A 14,356-nucleotide genomic window follows, 5' to 3' on the forward strand; every position below is an offset into this window, starting at 1 on the left:
CAGGATCGAGCCAAGATCACGATCCAAAAATATCCCGCCAGTTTTGCTGGACAGTCGTCCGGCATTCTCACAACATGTCCTGCCCAGCGTATCCGTCCAGCCTTCACCACCTTCTGGATATTGGGTTCGCCGTAGAGTCGCGCGAGTTCGTGGTTCATCCTTTGCCTCCACACTCCGTTCTCTTGCACGCCGTCAAAGATGGTTCTTAACACTCGTCGCTCAAATACTCCGAGTGTGAGCAGGTCCTCCTCGAGAAATATCCACGTTTCGTGCTCGTAGAGAACAACCGGTCTAATGAGCGTCATGTACAGGTTACACTACGTGCGAGGGCCAAGTCTTCTCGACCGCAGTTGCTTATAGAGTCCATAGTAGGCACAACTTCCGCTGATCATTCGCCACCAGCTGGTGTCACTGTCTGCGTCCACCAGTGCGCCGAGATAGACAAAATCTCCGACTATCTTCAACTCGTCGCCGTTGGTCGTGTTGTTTTATTCAAAAGTTTACTAAATCATATTTGTCCTAAAACCTAATTGGAACACAATCAAATAAGTACTCGGAAACGCCCGATTTCAGCAATTCGTTTTTTTCCCGTACTAATTAATACAGAAACATCCGGATTTTTTTTTGTTGCCGGCCGGCGGCCATAAATGCAGAAATAGAAACGAAATCGTAGCGATTGTTTGCAACCAAATCTGCCAAACATCACAACACAACCCGTGCTTATCCCGAAACGATCCAATGAATATCCCAAGAGAGCGCGCGGTTTAAAATTAAACTTATGGCCTACTACGATAATAATGTCATAACATGTGTTGGGTATTTGAAATTTGCCGTTTTTCATTCAGAATCCATTCACCGACATTCGCTTTCATTCAACCCGTTTGCTTTGCTTTGCTTGGTTGCTTGCTGCCAGAGCATTTTTTTCCTCCTTCTCTTCCTCGTTCACCACCCCCTAGTACCATACTTACTACTATACTCATTACAATCGAATTCTTTCTACTACGCCCTCAAATGTCAAACACTAGTATACTGGGAAAAAGACGACGACGACGACGGCGTGTGTGCGCTCTACATATACTTATCCGTTGAGGAAAGAATATTTATATCTCGTTAATACATGACTTTCTCGTTTTTTTTCTCTACCGTTTTTTTCCTCAACACAGATACCGGTCCGTCCGCTGGCAGTGAGCAACTTCGACGACCAGTCAGCTAGTCAGCCAGCCAGCCAACCAGCCACATCAGTTCGTGAGTGAGTGAGATCAGAACCAAACACGGCAGCAAGCAGCTCACAGTAGTACGCGAGATGTTTGCAGGAGAGATTGACGACGCGGCTACTACGACGGGTTACTTCGATCATCGACGTCGGTTCAGAACGCAGCAGATCTCAGTCAGATATTGAGTCGGTATTTTTTCGAGAGTTTGGACGATTGCTGCTACCTCTGTCTGTCTGGATTGGTTTTCGATCGAACTGGGACCGGGTAGATCGACAGAAAGTTCAGAATCTGACTCTTTTTTTTCGGGAGGGCTACGAATGGTGCAGCTCCCGTGCGCGCGGTCACAAAACGGGTTAGTGAGTGGTGGTCATAAAAAAGTGCTCGGTGTGTAACAACACCAACAACTCCAAATTCATGGAAATCGAATGAAATAACGAGCTTTTTGGAGAAGCGATAAAAAAAGAGTAGTTAGTGAGATGTGCAGACGACGAAGCGGGCGTGGAAACAACGAGGGAAAGATTTTTCGATAGAATTACGTCAATAGAATTGATTTTTAATGGATTCGAGCGTGGATGGAAGATTTTTCTGTCGAAAAGCCTGATAGCATCGAATAATATACCTATAATAAGTGGCTCTAACAAGCTCTCCTTCTTGGCTTTGCCTCAAAGTGAACGTGCTGTGAATAAATGATAAAAAGAAGAAGGAGAAGAAGAAGGAAGATCGAATAGAATTTTTCAGGTTTTTCTGATAACCTAGTGTGTTTCTAATTGTGCTTGTATGGAATTCAAAGATTCGACCCCAGAAGAGGACAAGCTGCCGATCTGTTTTCTCCCGACGGTGAACCGTGTCCCCGGACTCGACGACGGCCGCCGGACGACCGGACGGGCATTTTCTCCCCGGACACGATACGGCCAATGCTTTCAGCCGTAGAGAACCTGGGATCCGGTCGGGTTTATCCCCATCCGTTTCCAGGGGCGACGGCACCTTCGTCGTTGCTAGGTCAGCTCCCATTGTCGGCAGCTGGCCTACCGTTGCTAGGGCCCGGTCTGGTCGATATGTCGGTTGCCGAGTTCGCTCGGCCACATCCAAAGCAGCAAAGGTGAGTGTTGTTTTGTGTTGTTTATTGGTATATTATTGGCACTGCTTGCTCTGCTCAATAAAAACGTCAGTAGAGTGTATGTATATACCTATAGCAAGAATTTAGCGACTTTGAGTGAATGGGGTATTTCTATTGATTTGTGTTTCGGGCAAATTTTGTTCAGTTACCTCACCATTCAAATAAGACAACATTAACGTGCCTAGTGTATGGAAAAATTCCAAATCAAACGAAATGTCATTTTTCTGTACTATGAGTACTATCTATTCAAATATGTAGATTAAACCCTAGCAACAATTCTCAAACTCTTAAAGGTTTTGTAAGCAATTACCATCAACCGCCCAGTTAAACGGTTTTTCAACTTCAATTATTGTAATGTACGAAATGAACTGAACGCGTTGAGTTCCAAGAACAGAATGACGGTTTATTTTCTCTTTCGGTTACAACATGATTGTCTTACAAACTAGTGTTAGTGTTATATTTGAATAACCCTCACATGACACCCCCACGACAAGCGCGTAGGCACCTTGCAAGGATAAAAGGTTCAATTATACCGTTGAACACTCGGTTGTTAGTAATTAGTTACATAAGTTTCAAATTCTTAACGGATACACACGTTGACGTGTAGATATGGATCACGGTCTTCATGATGGCCTTAGCCAAGTCTTCCACATCAAAGGGAAAGTTCTGCAAAATATCAAGCATACGTGAATTAGTTAGACGTGTTATACTTCACTCGTTTCGATCTTCTTAGTATCGGATATGTTTCACGAAGTTTTCTTTTGCGACCCCTTGTAGCCCGCGTACCATCGAAACCTAAAACATCTCCCTCTTTCCCCTCTTCGCAGTTTTTAGATAAAGGCTCTTCCACTGTATTGCTCGAAGACGAACTAGAAATATTACGTTCCCTGGTTTCGGGTGGGACATTACTCTTTAGAACAATCTTAGCCGAATAATTAGATGGATGATACGGTTTTACTTTGACTGAAGGTTGACTTACTTTTGGGGCATCTTTCAACCCATTTGTATCTGTTGAGCTGTCCAAAACCATCTGATCTAGATGCCTCTTTAATGTTCTTTTGTTACTCGCCAAGGTCACTAAATAGTTTCGAGAACCCATAACCTTTGTAACAGTGGCCTTTGCCCATTTAGCATGATTTGGATCCGAATAATCTCTTATTAAAACTTTATCCTCGCAGCGGAAATGTTTCTCCCTTGAACCCCTGTGGAATCGAGTTTGATCCATTTGCGATCGTTTCAAGTTTTTGTATGCGTCTTTACTAGTTGATCCCCCTTTCTTTCCAATCAACATCCTATCTAGCCTGGTTACTATTTCCCTTCCCAACAAAGCGGTTGCTGGAGCTATTTTGGAGGAACAGTGCTAAGCCACCCGGTAACCCATAAGAAAATTACTCAAAACCTCAATGCGACTTTTAGTAACATTTTCTGCCACGGCCTTTTTTAAAGCTGCTTTGAATGTTCTAACAAAATTTTCAGCCGCCCCGTTAGTGGCAGGATGACCTGGAGCAGTCAACTTGTGTTGAATACCGTTAGCTCTCAAAAACATTTGAAACTTATCTGCAGTAAACTGCGTACCGTTATCAGTAACAACTGTGTCCACAAGCCCAAATCTAGCAAAGCACTCCATCAGTTTTTCAATAGTGAAATTAGCAGTAATAGAAGAAGTGGGAAAAACTTCGGGCCATTTGGTCAAAGCGTCAATAATTATTAAATACCATACACCTTGCACGGGACCCGCAAAATCCATGTGTATTCTGGACCAAGGCTTTTCTGGCACCTGCCATGTAATTAACTCGGCCAATGGCGGCGAAGGTTGTTCATTCAAACAAGTAAGACACTGACACGATTGATTCTCTATAGCACTATCCATCTCCGGCCACCAAACGTAACCTCTAGCCACACTTTGTAGCCGCCACTGACCGATCCCTTACTGGCGTACGACTTAAGCGCCACTCCGTTAGGAGATCGTACGCCACGGTTTAATATGCCCGGTGAGACTCCGCTGAGGGCGAGTCCATAGATTGTCCTTAAAAGTGGTTAAGGATCGGATCAGATAGGGCTCTCCAAAAAGCTAACCCAAAATGCGACGAAACTAACACATTATGACGAAATTGCTACCAATCAACATAAAATCCTTAGAACGCCTCAGTTATAGATCGCCCATACCTGGCAATCTCATCACTGAGCTAACGACCTCCCGTTCCCCAATTGTAAAGGACAGCTTATTTGCGCATGAAACCCCCAGGTCCTCCCCAGACTACCCCAGTATGGTCAAATTCTTCAATCAATAATTAAAGGGATTTACAAATTACAATTACAATTCATGAATTTTATTTCCTACCGCATTTGGTATTATGGCATCTTAAACTAGCTAGTCCTACTTGCGTGCAACTTCAAAGAAAACGCCTAAAGGTATCCCTATCAATCGTGCGTGCTTTGGCGACAAGCTTATAGCAACATAGCTTGTCGCGCCCGGGCTTTTATGTTTCCAGAGGGGTTTCCCTAAACAAAGGCACGGGAATTTCGACCTCACTTCTGGTTTTACATCCGTGACGGGACTATGTTAACCGTCGGCTAGCATAAAAACATAAATCAACGCAGGTCTTAAATATGGACGACCCCTTCGTTGATCATAAAAGCTCTCCAATTAGAATGGACTCACCGAATGCTGCGATCCTGTTCCTCGCTGGTCGGAGATGAGAGCTGTTGGCGATGTTGAATGATGACTCCTTAGTGGTGATGAGTCATCATGCTCTCGGAATGCTGGCTGGCGAGTATTCGGCGACCTCGATGGCGATTTTGGCGACCACCGATGATGTTAGGTGCCGGCTGATGATTTAGCGCCCGCTGATGGTGTTGGCTGACGCTTGGCGGTGATGAAACTCGACAAGCGAGTTGTCAAGTGTCGTTTGACCTGCGGTCAAAGGTCGACGACCGCCGCTGTGCTGCTTAGCACCGACCTTGAACGGCTGCTGGGTCGGTTGATAATTGGTTGCACACAACGATTGGCCCACGCGGCCACGTGGAGCTCCCGTCGCTCCCCCAAGACGTTATGGTGACGAAACGTCTCGCTTCCGACGGATTCGGGCGTCGGGTGTCCTCGGCGTGGCGGGAAAACTTAAGCAGCGGATTGCTGCGTGGTCCAGGATTGGTCCCGCTGGGGAAAGATATGTGCCTTTTCGACTATATCGTCACGCAATAGCTAACTTTCTTGGCACGCACTTTCTAAACTAAATATGCACCTAGTCTAATGGGAAACAAAACTAATTAAATTATTGACCGAAAATTCTGACCACACTATATTACTTAAAGTCGGACTCAATCAGTCACGGCCCACGCGCACTTCCACTGCCAATCACGCTCAAGGAACGTTTCATCGTCTACTTGAGCTCTCAGTACAGGGAAAGCGACCTTGCTACAAACGCCCTCGGCGGAAGTTCATAATCCCTGAGAGTTCTATGAGATTATCTCAAGAGATAAGAATTTCGGCTATGCATTAGAATCGCAGTAGCTAATTGGTTCTAACTCAAACAATTCAACACCTCGCGGGAGAATGTATGAACGTCTCCTCAGCGTGTCGAACCGCATTGCTCAAACCGTCGATCGCGCGAATCGATATTATGTTCGAGATCGATCGAGGGGCGGACAAACTGGGCCTACTTTAAGGCGGAGAGTAAATGTTGAATTTTCGAACATGCGGACTGCTACAACTTTTCATTTTGACCATACCCATATGCGAAGCATGCAATTCCTTCAATACATACTGCCTCAGAGAACTTGGAACTACTACTCGGAATCCTCTCAACAGAATGTCATCCTCCACCGTCAATTCATCGAAAACACGAACGAAACCCTTATAAACATCCCCCACTAAGTTTTTCCTATTTCCCTCTTTTACTGCCTTTATGACTTCTAACAACACTGAATCATTTGTTGTCGCCATGACTCTATCGGACACCTAGACGGATAATCAGCAATATTCTGATTTGATGTAATATGCTCCATTTTATAATCAAATCCCGATATAAAGTTGGCCCATCGCTGCACCCTACCCGCTGCCATAACTGGTATTCCTTTTTGTGGACCGAAAATAGATACCAAGGGATTATGATCTGTTTTTATAACGAATTTGTTACCAGCCAAGTACATGTAGAACTTATTAAGACCGTAAATAATTGCTAATCCCTCTTTATGCAGCACACTGTATCCTTTTTCAGATGGACTAAGTTTTCTAGAAGCAAATGCAATTGGCCGATCCTCATCGTTGATTCTATGTGCTAAGACTGCCGATATTCCCACATTGGACGCATCACATATCAAAACAATTTCTTTCATCGGATCAAAATGAGTCAAAGTAACATCCTTACAAACTTCTTCCTTAGCCAGCTCGAATGTCTTCTGACACTCCTTCGTCCAATTGAAAATACTACCTTTCCTCAGCAATTCATACAACGGAGACATAAGCGTAGCCAAACCTTTTATAAATCTACCATAGTAGTTAATCATTCCTGCGAATGCTCTAACTTCTGACACATTCTTTGGGGATTCTGTTTCTGTTATTGCTTTCAATCGCTCTTTTGTTTTGCTAACTCCCTTATCCGAAATTTCAAACCCCAAATAAGTAACTTTCTTTTGAAAGAATGAACATTTCTCCTTGCTCAAAGTAAGACCTGCTGATTCTAATTTTTCGAGAACTCTGGACAAGGTTTCCAAATGTTCTACATCAGAGCGTCCCGTAACTAAAACATCGTCTATGAAATTAATGACAAAAGGCTCATTTACGAATAGCTTCTCCAATTCTCGCTGCACAATACCAGCTGCAGGTTTAATCCCGAAGGGTAACCTATTCATCAGATAAACTCCCTTATGGGTTGACAATGCACAAATTTTCTTCGATTCCTCCGTAAGTTCAAATTGGTTGTAGGCACGACTGAGAACTAACTTGGTGAAACGCTGCCCTCCATTGAGTTTCGACATAACTTCTTCTATACGCGGTAGCGGGTGACGCACTTCATTCACAAATTTGTTGTAATTCCTTTTGCCTCAGCTATTTCCAATTCTTTTTCCACGGCCTTCTCGAAACTGAAGGGAACGGGTCTAGGTTTACGAAAAATAGGTTTCACTCCTTCCTGCAACGTTATATCGACTTTCAGTCCATTGTACTTCCTTAATTTCTCCGAAAACAACCCGGCGAACCGGTCTAACAAGGATTTAAGCTGAAAATCTACACTTTGTTGGTTTACCCAATTCAATGGAGTGATATGTAAACGGAAAATACGCAAAAAATTGCGCCCCAGTAAAGGAGGCCCACCTCCGTCCACTATAGCAAATTTCACTTGTTTACGCTCTCCGTTAAACACCAACTCAGGCTCAATACATCCACACACTCTCAGCTTCTCCCCAGAATACCCAACTAATTGCATCCTAGTATTAGTGACATCAACATTTTTAAGATACTTGTGGCGAAAATGTTCTGACACTGCACTAATCGCGGCTCCGGAATCTATTTCCATCGCGAATTTTTCTCTACCTATTCCCACAACAGCTTTAAACGGGGCATTTTCCGACCGTGGTACAATAATGGTATAAATGTTGAATGGTTCGATCTTACTTAAAAAATTGTGTTCCAGGAGTGATCTTTCCTCACTCGTTTCCTCCACTGGTTCCAAGGCGGCGTCTTCGGCAAGATAATGCTCCGTCTTCCCCCTGCATACCTCCTCGCGATGACCCTTTCGTTTACACCGCCGGCATTGAACATTCCGGAACCGGCAAACTGCCTTGTAGTGGCCTTGTCCACCGCACGCGTAACAGATTTGCACCCGTCGAGAATTTTGACTTTCAGCTCCGGGATTTCGCTTTCTGTTTTTCACCAAATTCACCACTTGAATGTTTTGTTTGTCTTCGTCATACTTCAACGACAACTCAATCACTTTTTCTAGTGTAACATTTTCGTCCTCTTCACAAACACGATCAAATGCTCTGCCTTTTAGGCCACCGATAAGTTTGTTTGTGAGGTTATGTTCCAAATAGGCACCAAATTTGCAATTAGCAGACAGGCGTTTGATTCTGGCGATCCAAGATTTAATGGATTCCTCGCCATCATCTCCCCTCACAGCGTTGAAAAACTCCCGGCGCTCCTTATGCACAACCGTCGTCGGAGTAAAATGTCCCGACAAAAGACCACACAAATCGTCGTACGATTTTGAAGCGGGTACATCCGGCGTACTTAAATCACGAACTAGCTTATATGTTTTTGCGGTGAGACAATTCAATAACACGGCCACTCGCAAGTCATCCGGTACATTCGCCGATTTAAAGAACTGTTCCAGTTGTTCCCGAAACAACTGCCACTCTTCTTCTCCTTCACCGAAAACTCTAAACGTAAAACCCGTGGCCATTTTGCTTTCACTTTTTCATCCTCGTAGCCATTCTGTAATGTACGAAAGGAATTGAACGCGTTGAGTTCCAAGAACAGAATGACGGTTTATTTTCTCTTTCGGTTACAACATGATTGTCTTACATACTAGTGTTAGTGTTATATTTGAATAACCCTCACATGACAATTATGTGTGATAAAAAACGATGTCAGATTTTTATTCACTATCTTTCATTTTTGAATATTTTGGAAAGGGTTGCTTTTTATTGACACCTAAAATTTTTCAAATACTTACTGAGGAGAGGAGTCTTCAGCATGATCATTGATTTCAACATATTTAAACGCCATTAGTGGCTACAAATAAATGTTTATTCTAAAACCAGATTTCTTGTTTCGGGATATCTTTGATCAGCATGGTTTTAATGTATCCCAACATCTTTAACATTATTGTTACAGAGTCATTTAGCAAAGAATGCATAAACACATAAATTACAATAATTTTTTGTTAAGACCAAACTGTTTTATTACAACTTCTTTCAAAAACATTTATAATCGAGAAATGAACAATCATGCTGCAAAAGAAAACGTGCAAGCGACTGTACTTTGAAAAACTTCTGAATAATACCCCCCATACTAAACTTTGGAAAAACATTAACTAACTCTTAGAAAAATAAAAAAAAGGTCATATATTTAGCTTAGAGACAATGATGAACTTATAACTGACAGAAACCACACGCTCTTTTTTTTAAACTCAAAATTAAGTAGTTTTGGTTCAAAACAGCACTTCGGTGGCTTCCCTCAACTTTGAGTTTGACTGGGCAATAGCAAAACTGAGTTCTGATAGGCATACTCATTACTAAGTTCGGCAGCCGAACTCGGATTTATCCTTTTTTTCGAGGGTAGTTGATTTTCAGGGAATTAAAGGATGATTAAAATTGGTTGTACCCGGATATTGCTGTTCCGGTACATTGCATTGCAATTATAGAGCGGTGGAAAGTTTTGACACTTCCGGTCAAAGAAAACTTCCGGATATTACTTCCTAAGGGAAGTAAACAACATCCGGAAGTTTCCGGACATTCCAAGCCGCTCACCATATGATGACAATGACGGACAGAGTTTTACGCTGACACGGTGAACATGCATTTCATTATTCATAGTCTTCCGGTAATTGTTCCGGAACAACAAAATTTTGCGACGTGTTCGTTGGTTGCTGTTCCGGTTCGAACTGAACTCGCTAAGTGTTTTCAGTCCAACAAAGAGAGTTCAATTTTTAGTTCATAAGGTCGAACTCAGCTTTGATCCCTCGCCGAAGGAAAAAAAAGGGATCAATTTTGAGTTCGCAGTTCGAACTCCGTTTTGATCCATCGCAAGGAGGAAAAAAGGGTACTTAACTTTAAGTTCATAGAATCGAACTATGTTTTTAACCTCGGTCATACTTAATTTTGAGTTTAAAAAAAAGAGCGTGCATGTTTCTGATAAATTCAACAGTTATTTTTCTTCAATTGGATCAGATTTTGTCAAGTAAATTCCCACTGAATCGGAATTTGATTTTTAATCTCATATAAACGAATTGCGAAACTCTTTGTTCCAACAACCAACCGATGGAAATGAAGTTAATCTTGTTAAGAAATACGTTCCATTTTCTCATATTTTTACGAAATTTTTTAACTTAATCATTGAAACGGGCAGCTTTCAGGAGTGCCTTAAAATAGCTCAAAGTTACTCCTATTTTTAAGTCTGGTGATTCTGATGATGCTAATGACTACCGGCCAATTTCGACTATTAGCGTTTTCAGTAAGGTGTTTAAAAATTTACTGGTAAAAAGGATTATAAGTTTTTTTTATCAAAAAAATATTCTTCATAAACTACAATACGGGTGTGGCACAATCATTGCAATCTCTGAGTTAGTTGACTCTTTTGTTTCGGAAATCGTTTCGAAAAATAAAGTTGGTGCATTATTTCTCGGTTTTAAAAATGCCTTCGATACGCATGATTTAGAAATTTTGTTGGCTAAAATGTACAAATATGGGATAAGAGGATTATCCATTCGAAGCTATCTCAATAACCGAAAACAATTTGTCGTTATCGAAGGAACAGAAAGTGAATCTAAAAACATCTTCTTAGGTGTGCCTCAAGGTAGCAATATAGGGCCGATTTTTTTCCTTCTAGACATCAATGATGTATGTTATCTTCCACTAATAGGGACAGCAAGGTTATTCGCTGATGAAACAGCTGTTTTCTATACAGGGAAATTTCCAATCACAATCATCGATGACCTAGAACATGATCTTAAATTGTTATCCGTGTATTTCAACAGTAATCTTCTTTCATTAAACTACAAAAAAAAAACTAAGTACATGTTATTTCAATCTATCAGAAAATTGTCATGTTTCAAAAATTTTCACGGAATTTCAAAAATATTTTTAAATTAATTTCTGAATGTAACAGTTAGACCCGATATAGATGGAACTCATAAAAAAAGTGACTTCTAAAGATTATGAAATTTTTATAGATGGATAGAAGGTTAGATGAAATGAAGGATGGTGAAAATGAACGGGTAGAATTTATTTAGAAGCATTATCATCACATATAAAATTTTTGTTCCTCAAAGGCCGGCAAAACCATTATACTTCGTTAGTTTACTAATGAGTGAACTCATTGCGGACCAAATTCGAGATATCTTGTTTCTTCACTCTCCGCAAGTGTGCTACACTTACAAGTATCACTCAAATCCTTTAAATTTAAAAATGAAACTCTAATCGACAAAACTAAACACAAAACCAACACAAAGTAACCTAATGATATCAAGTTTGTACAATTTGGTCCAATGGTTTCCTTTCTGATGTAGTGTCGATTTTCGGTTTCCTCGGCGTAGATTTCTTCGCGGTCTTTAATGTGTTGATAACTTTTTATGTCATCTAGTTTCCGACAACGAGTTTTAGTTTTTGATGTCAAATGAGTTTGATGAAACATCAAACTCACAATCAAATCCCCATTGAAGTTGACAGGCTGATTTTGTAAATTTCCATAAGGCATTTCCCCACTTGTCAGACGAACAGCTGATTCCTCATGTTTACATTTTCTCGGCATATCGTGGTAGGGTAAACATAACAACAACATTACGTATGTTCAATGACCAGATAGTAACGATATGAAATTGACAATGCAATTGTAGTGGTTTTGCAAGCGCACCTTAGTGAGGAGCATATAAATTCTTTGTTTAATGATTTGTAAATTCATAACAAGTTGAGACATGAAGGTTTTTGGATGCTTTTAATTAAAGAAGTTTTAAAAAGAAACCATTGAACAGTGCTTATCATCAAAGATCAAAATGGCGACCAGTTGGTGTTTACATTTTTCAAAACAAAAACAGAAAGCTACCCTACCACAATCTGTCTCAGGAAATACTCTATACAAACAATACAATCTTTTCTAATAACTCTGTAAACACTCTAGAAAAACTGAAATTTTCAGTTTTTTCATTTTTTATACGAAAAGACTACGTGTTAAAAGGCGATGCATAATTTTTCATGATTTCATACCGGTTAACAAGTTTTGGGATGAAGTTGTTAGAAATTTGAGGGTTTTACATGGATTTTTTTAAATTCACCATGATTTTATATTCAAAAACCAGTATTGGTAACCAGGGAAAACTTGGGAATTTCAAATTGAAAAATCACTAGCAACCCTGATAAATTTAAATTTTCAAACAATTTTAAATTATTTAAATATTATTGTTATTTAAAGAAACCACATGCAACGTGATATTTGGTTGTGATTTATTTCCCAGGAAACATATTTCCCATAAGCAGCTCCTGAAATTTCCAACATACGAAAGTCTTTCAAATGAGGGATAATTATCATCCAATATGGCCATTTGGAATTTTCAAATTTCAAATTTTCATCCGCTGAAGCGTTATCTAGCTGAGTAAAGGAAGCTTTATCCGGAAAAAGGTTAGCTGGAATTTGCCGGTCTCCACTTTTACTTCTCTTAACTTGTTCGTTGTGTTGTTCTTCATGTAGATGTATGTTTTTTACGATTCTCGCCTAGGATACATAAACATCCTGGCAAGTGACGTAGGCTTTGTTTGTTGTGAATTCCAATAACAATTTTAGAAACGTTGCTGGTGAACTGGCAACAAAACACAGACTTCCGACAATCTAGTACTTCACTTTTCTTGGCCGGAAGTCTTTCGAAAGACGGAAGTCCGGACTTCCGAAGTAAAATTTAGTGCTGGCGCGTTAATACCTTTTTACTTTTTGAATAACGAGTTCTGGAATAGTGTGCGTGTTTGTTCGACGCCTTTTTTTGTACCTCATTGAATCCAATGGACCTCGTTTCAGAAAAATTAGCTGCGCTAAAACAATCTGAAACGTGCAATCACTTTTCGGTAGTCGACTCTCGTAAATCTAAGATGATGTATAAAAATCTGACGATTTCCAACAGAAATCTTCCAGAAATTAGTAGATATCATGAAACGGACTCACCAAGTAATCTCTAGTTGATGATGGTTCAACTTTCCCGTCGGCTCTCCACCGGTTTCCGCTCCGTACCGCATTTTGGACAACGTTCTTTTAATTATTTATTACGCCGAAGGAAATTGAACTCTCGACCTTCATCACTCGATCGAACAATTAACGACACTTCCGGAAGTTCGACATTTCGTTACAACATTTCAAATTTCACCACTAAAATGCTGAAAAAACATAATTTTGAACGACCAATCATGGCCTACTCCTCTGATTGAAGCTAATTCAAGAAACAAATTAAATTTTACCTTCGTACTATCCCCCAGGCCCTCCTACCATTCCTATTTTGTTTTTTCTTCAAACTTAACCATTTGATGGGGTTTCTAACCATTTGTCCTAAATAGGCTTACTCTTTGAATATATCCCTGTTTTTTTTTAAATTTAAATTTATCACAAAATGACATAAATATATAACTAACTATAACACTATAACTATTCATACACAAAGGAAAAAAGTTTAACTTTCACATAAACCAACTCGTGTGCTTTGATTCCATCTGAACCGATAATGTTTTCTTAAGGTAAAACTATCTCACAAGACGGAAATGATTCTTTTTAAAATTGCCCTTGTAAGCAGTTGTGATAACTATATTTTGGGTCTCGAGAGGATGCACTTTGTGATTTCTCCCGCAAATTTATTTCATCTTTTAAAAAGGTGCGTTGACTGACAAAATTATGATTCCCGGCAAACAGCCTCAAGTATCCGGTTACTTTTAGCGATAAAACATTATTTTCTAAAATAATCAAACTGAATGCTATTTATAACTTACACAATTTGACGACAACAGGCGACAAAAACAAAGAAACTGTGCATGACTGGTCATTAGGAACCAGCACTTTTGTTTACATACTAAACGATTAAATAAACATCAACTATTGAAAAAATTGAGAATTTTCCAACGTTGAATCTTGATTGAAAATTTATCGATTAAAATGTCTTTTTTTTCTACGCGTATTTTTTTTACAATTTAAATTGGTTCTCGAAACCCCATTGAGATGTTGTTGAAATAATTTCACAAATTTTTAAGCAAATTTCATCAAAGTCATAGTTTCTATTTATGTTTCTGGAAAATTACATCAGATTTCATTGTTTCTCTTAATCAGATATGATTTCTTAAG

At 40.1% G+C, this 14,356-nt stretch overlaps 1 protein-coding gene across 3 annotated transcripts in view; it reads left to right on the forward strand.

The window, feature by feature from the left end:
* LOC129747619 (ataxin-1) overlaps positions 1 to 14,356 on the forward strand; it is a 151,581-nt gene that overhangs the window by 109,433 nt on the left and 27,792 nt on the right. For all 3 annotated transcript variants that reach the window (XM_055741913.1, XM_055741920.1, XM_055741929.1), the window contains one exon: positions 1,164 to 2,313. In XM_055741913.1, the coding sequence (XP_055597888.1) occupies positions 2,129 to 2,313 (185 nt within the window). In that variant the 5' untranslated portion in view covers positions 1,164 to 2,128. The remainder of the gene's footprint in view (positions 1 to 1,163; positions 2,314 to 14,356) is intronic.

Source organism: Uranotaenia lowii, chromosome 1 (genome assembly GCF_029784155.1).
Source record: "Uranotaenia lowii strain MFRU-FL chromosome 1, ASM2978415v1, whole genome shotgun sequence".
In the NCBI taxonomy this organism is placed as follows: domain Eukaryota; kingdom Metazoa; phylum Arthropoda; class Insecta; order Diptera; family Culicidae; genus Uranotaenia; species Uranotaenia lowii.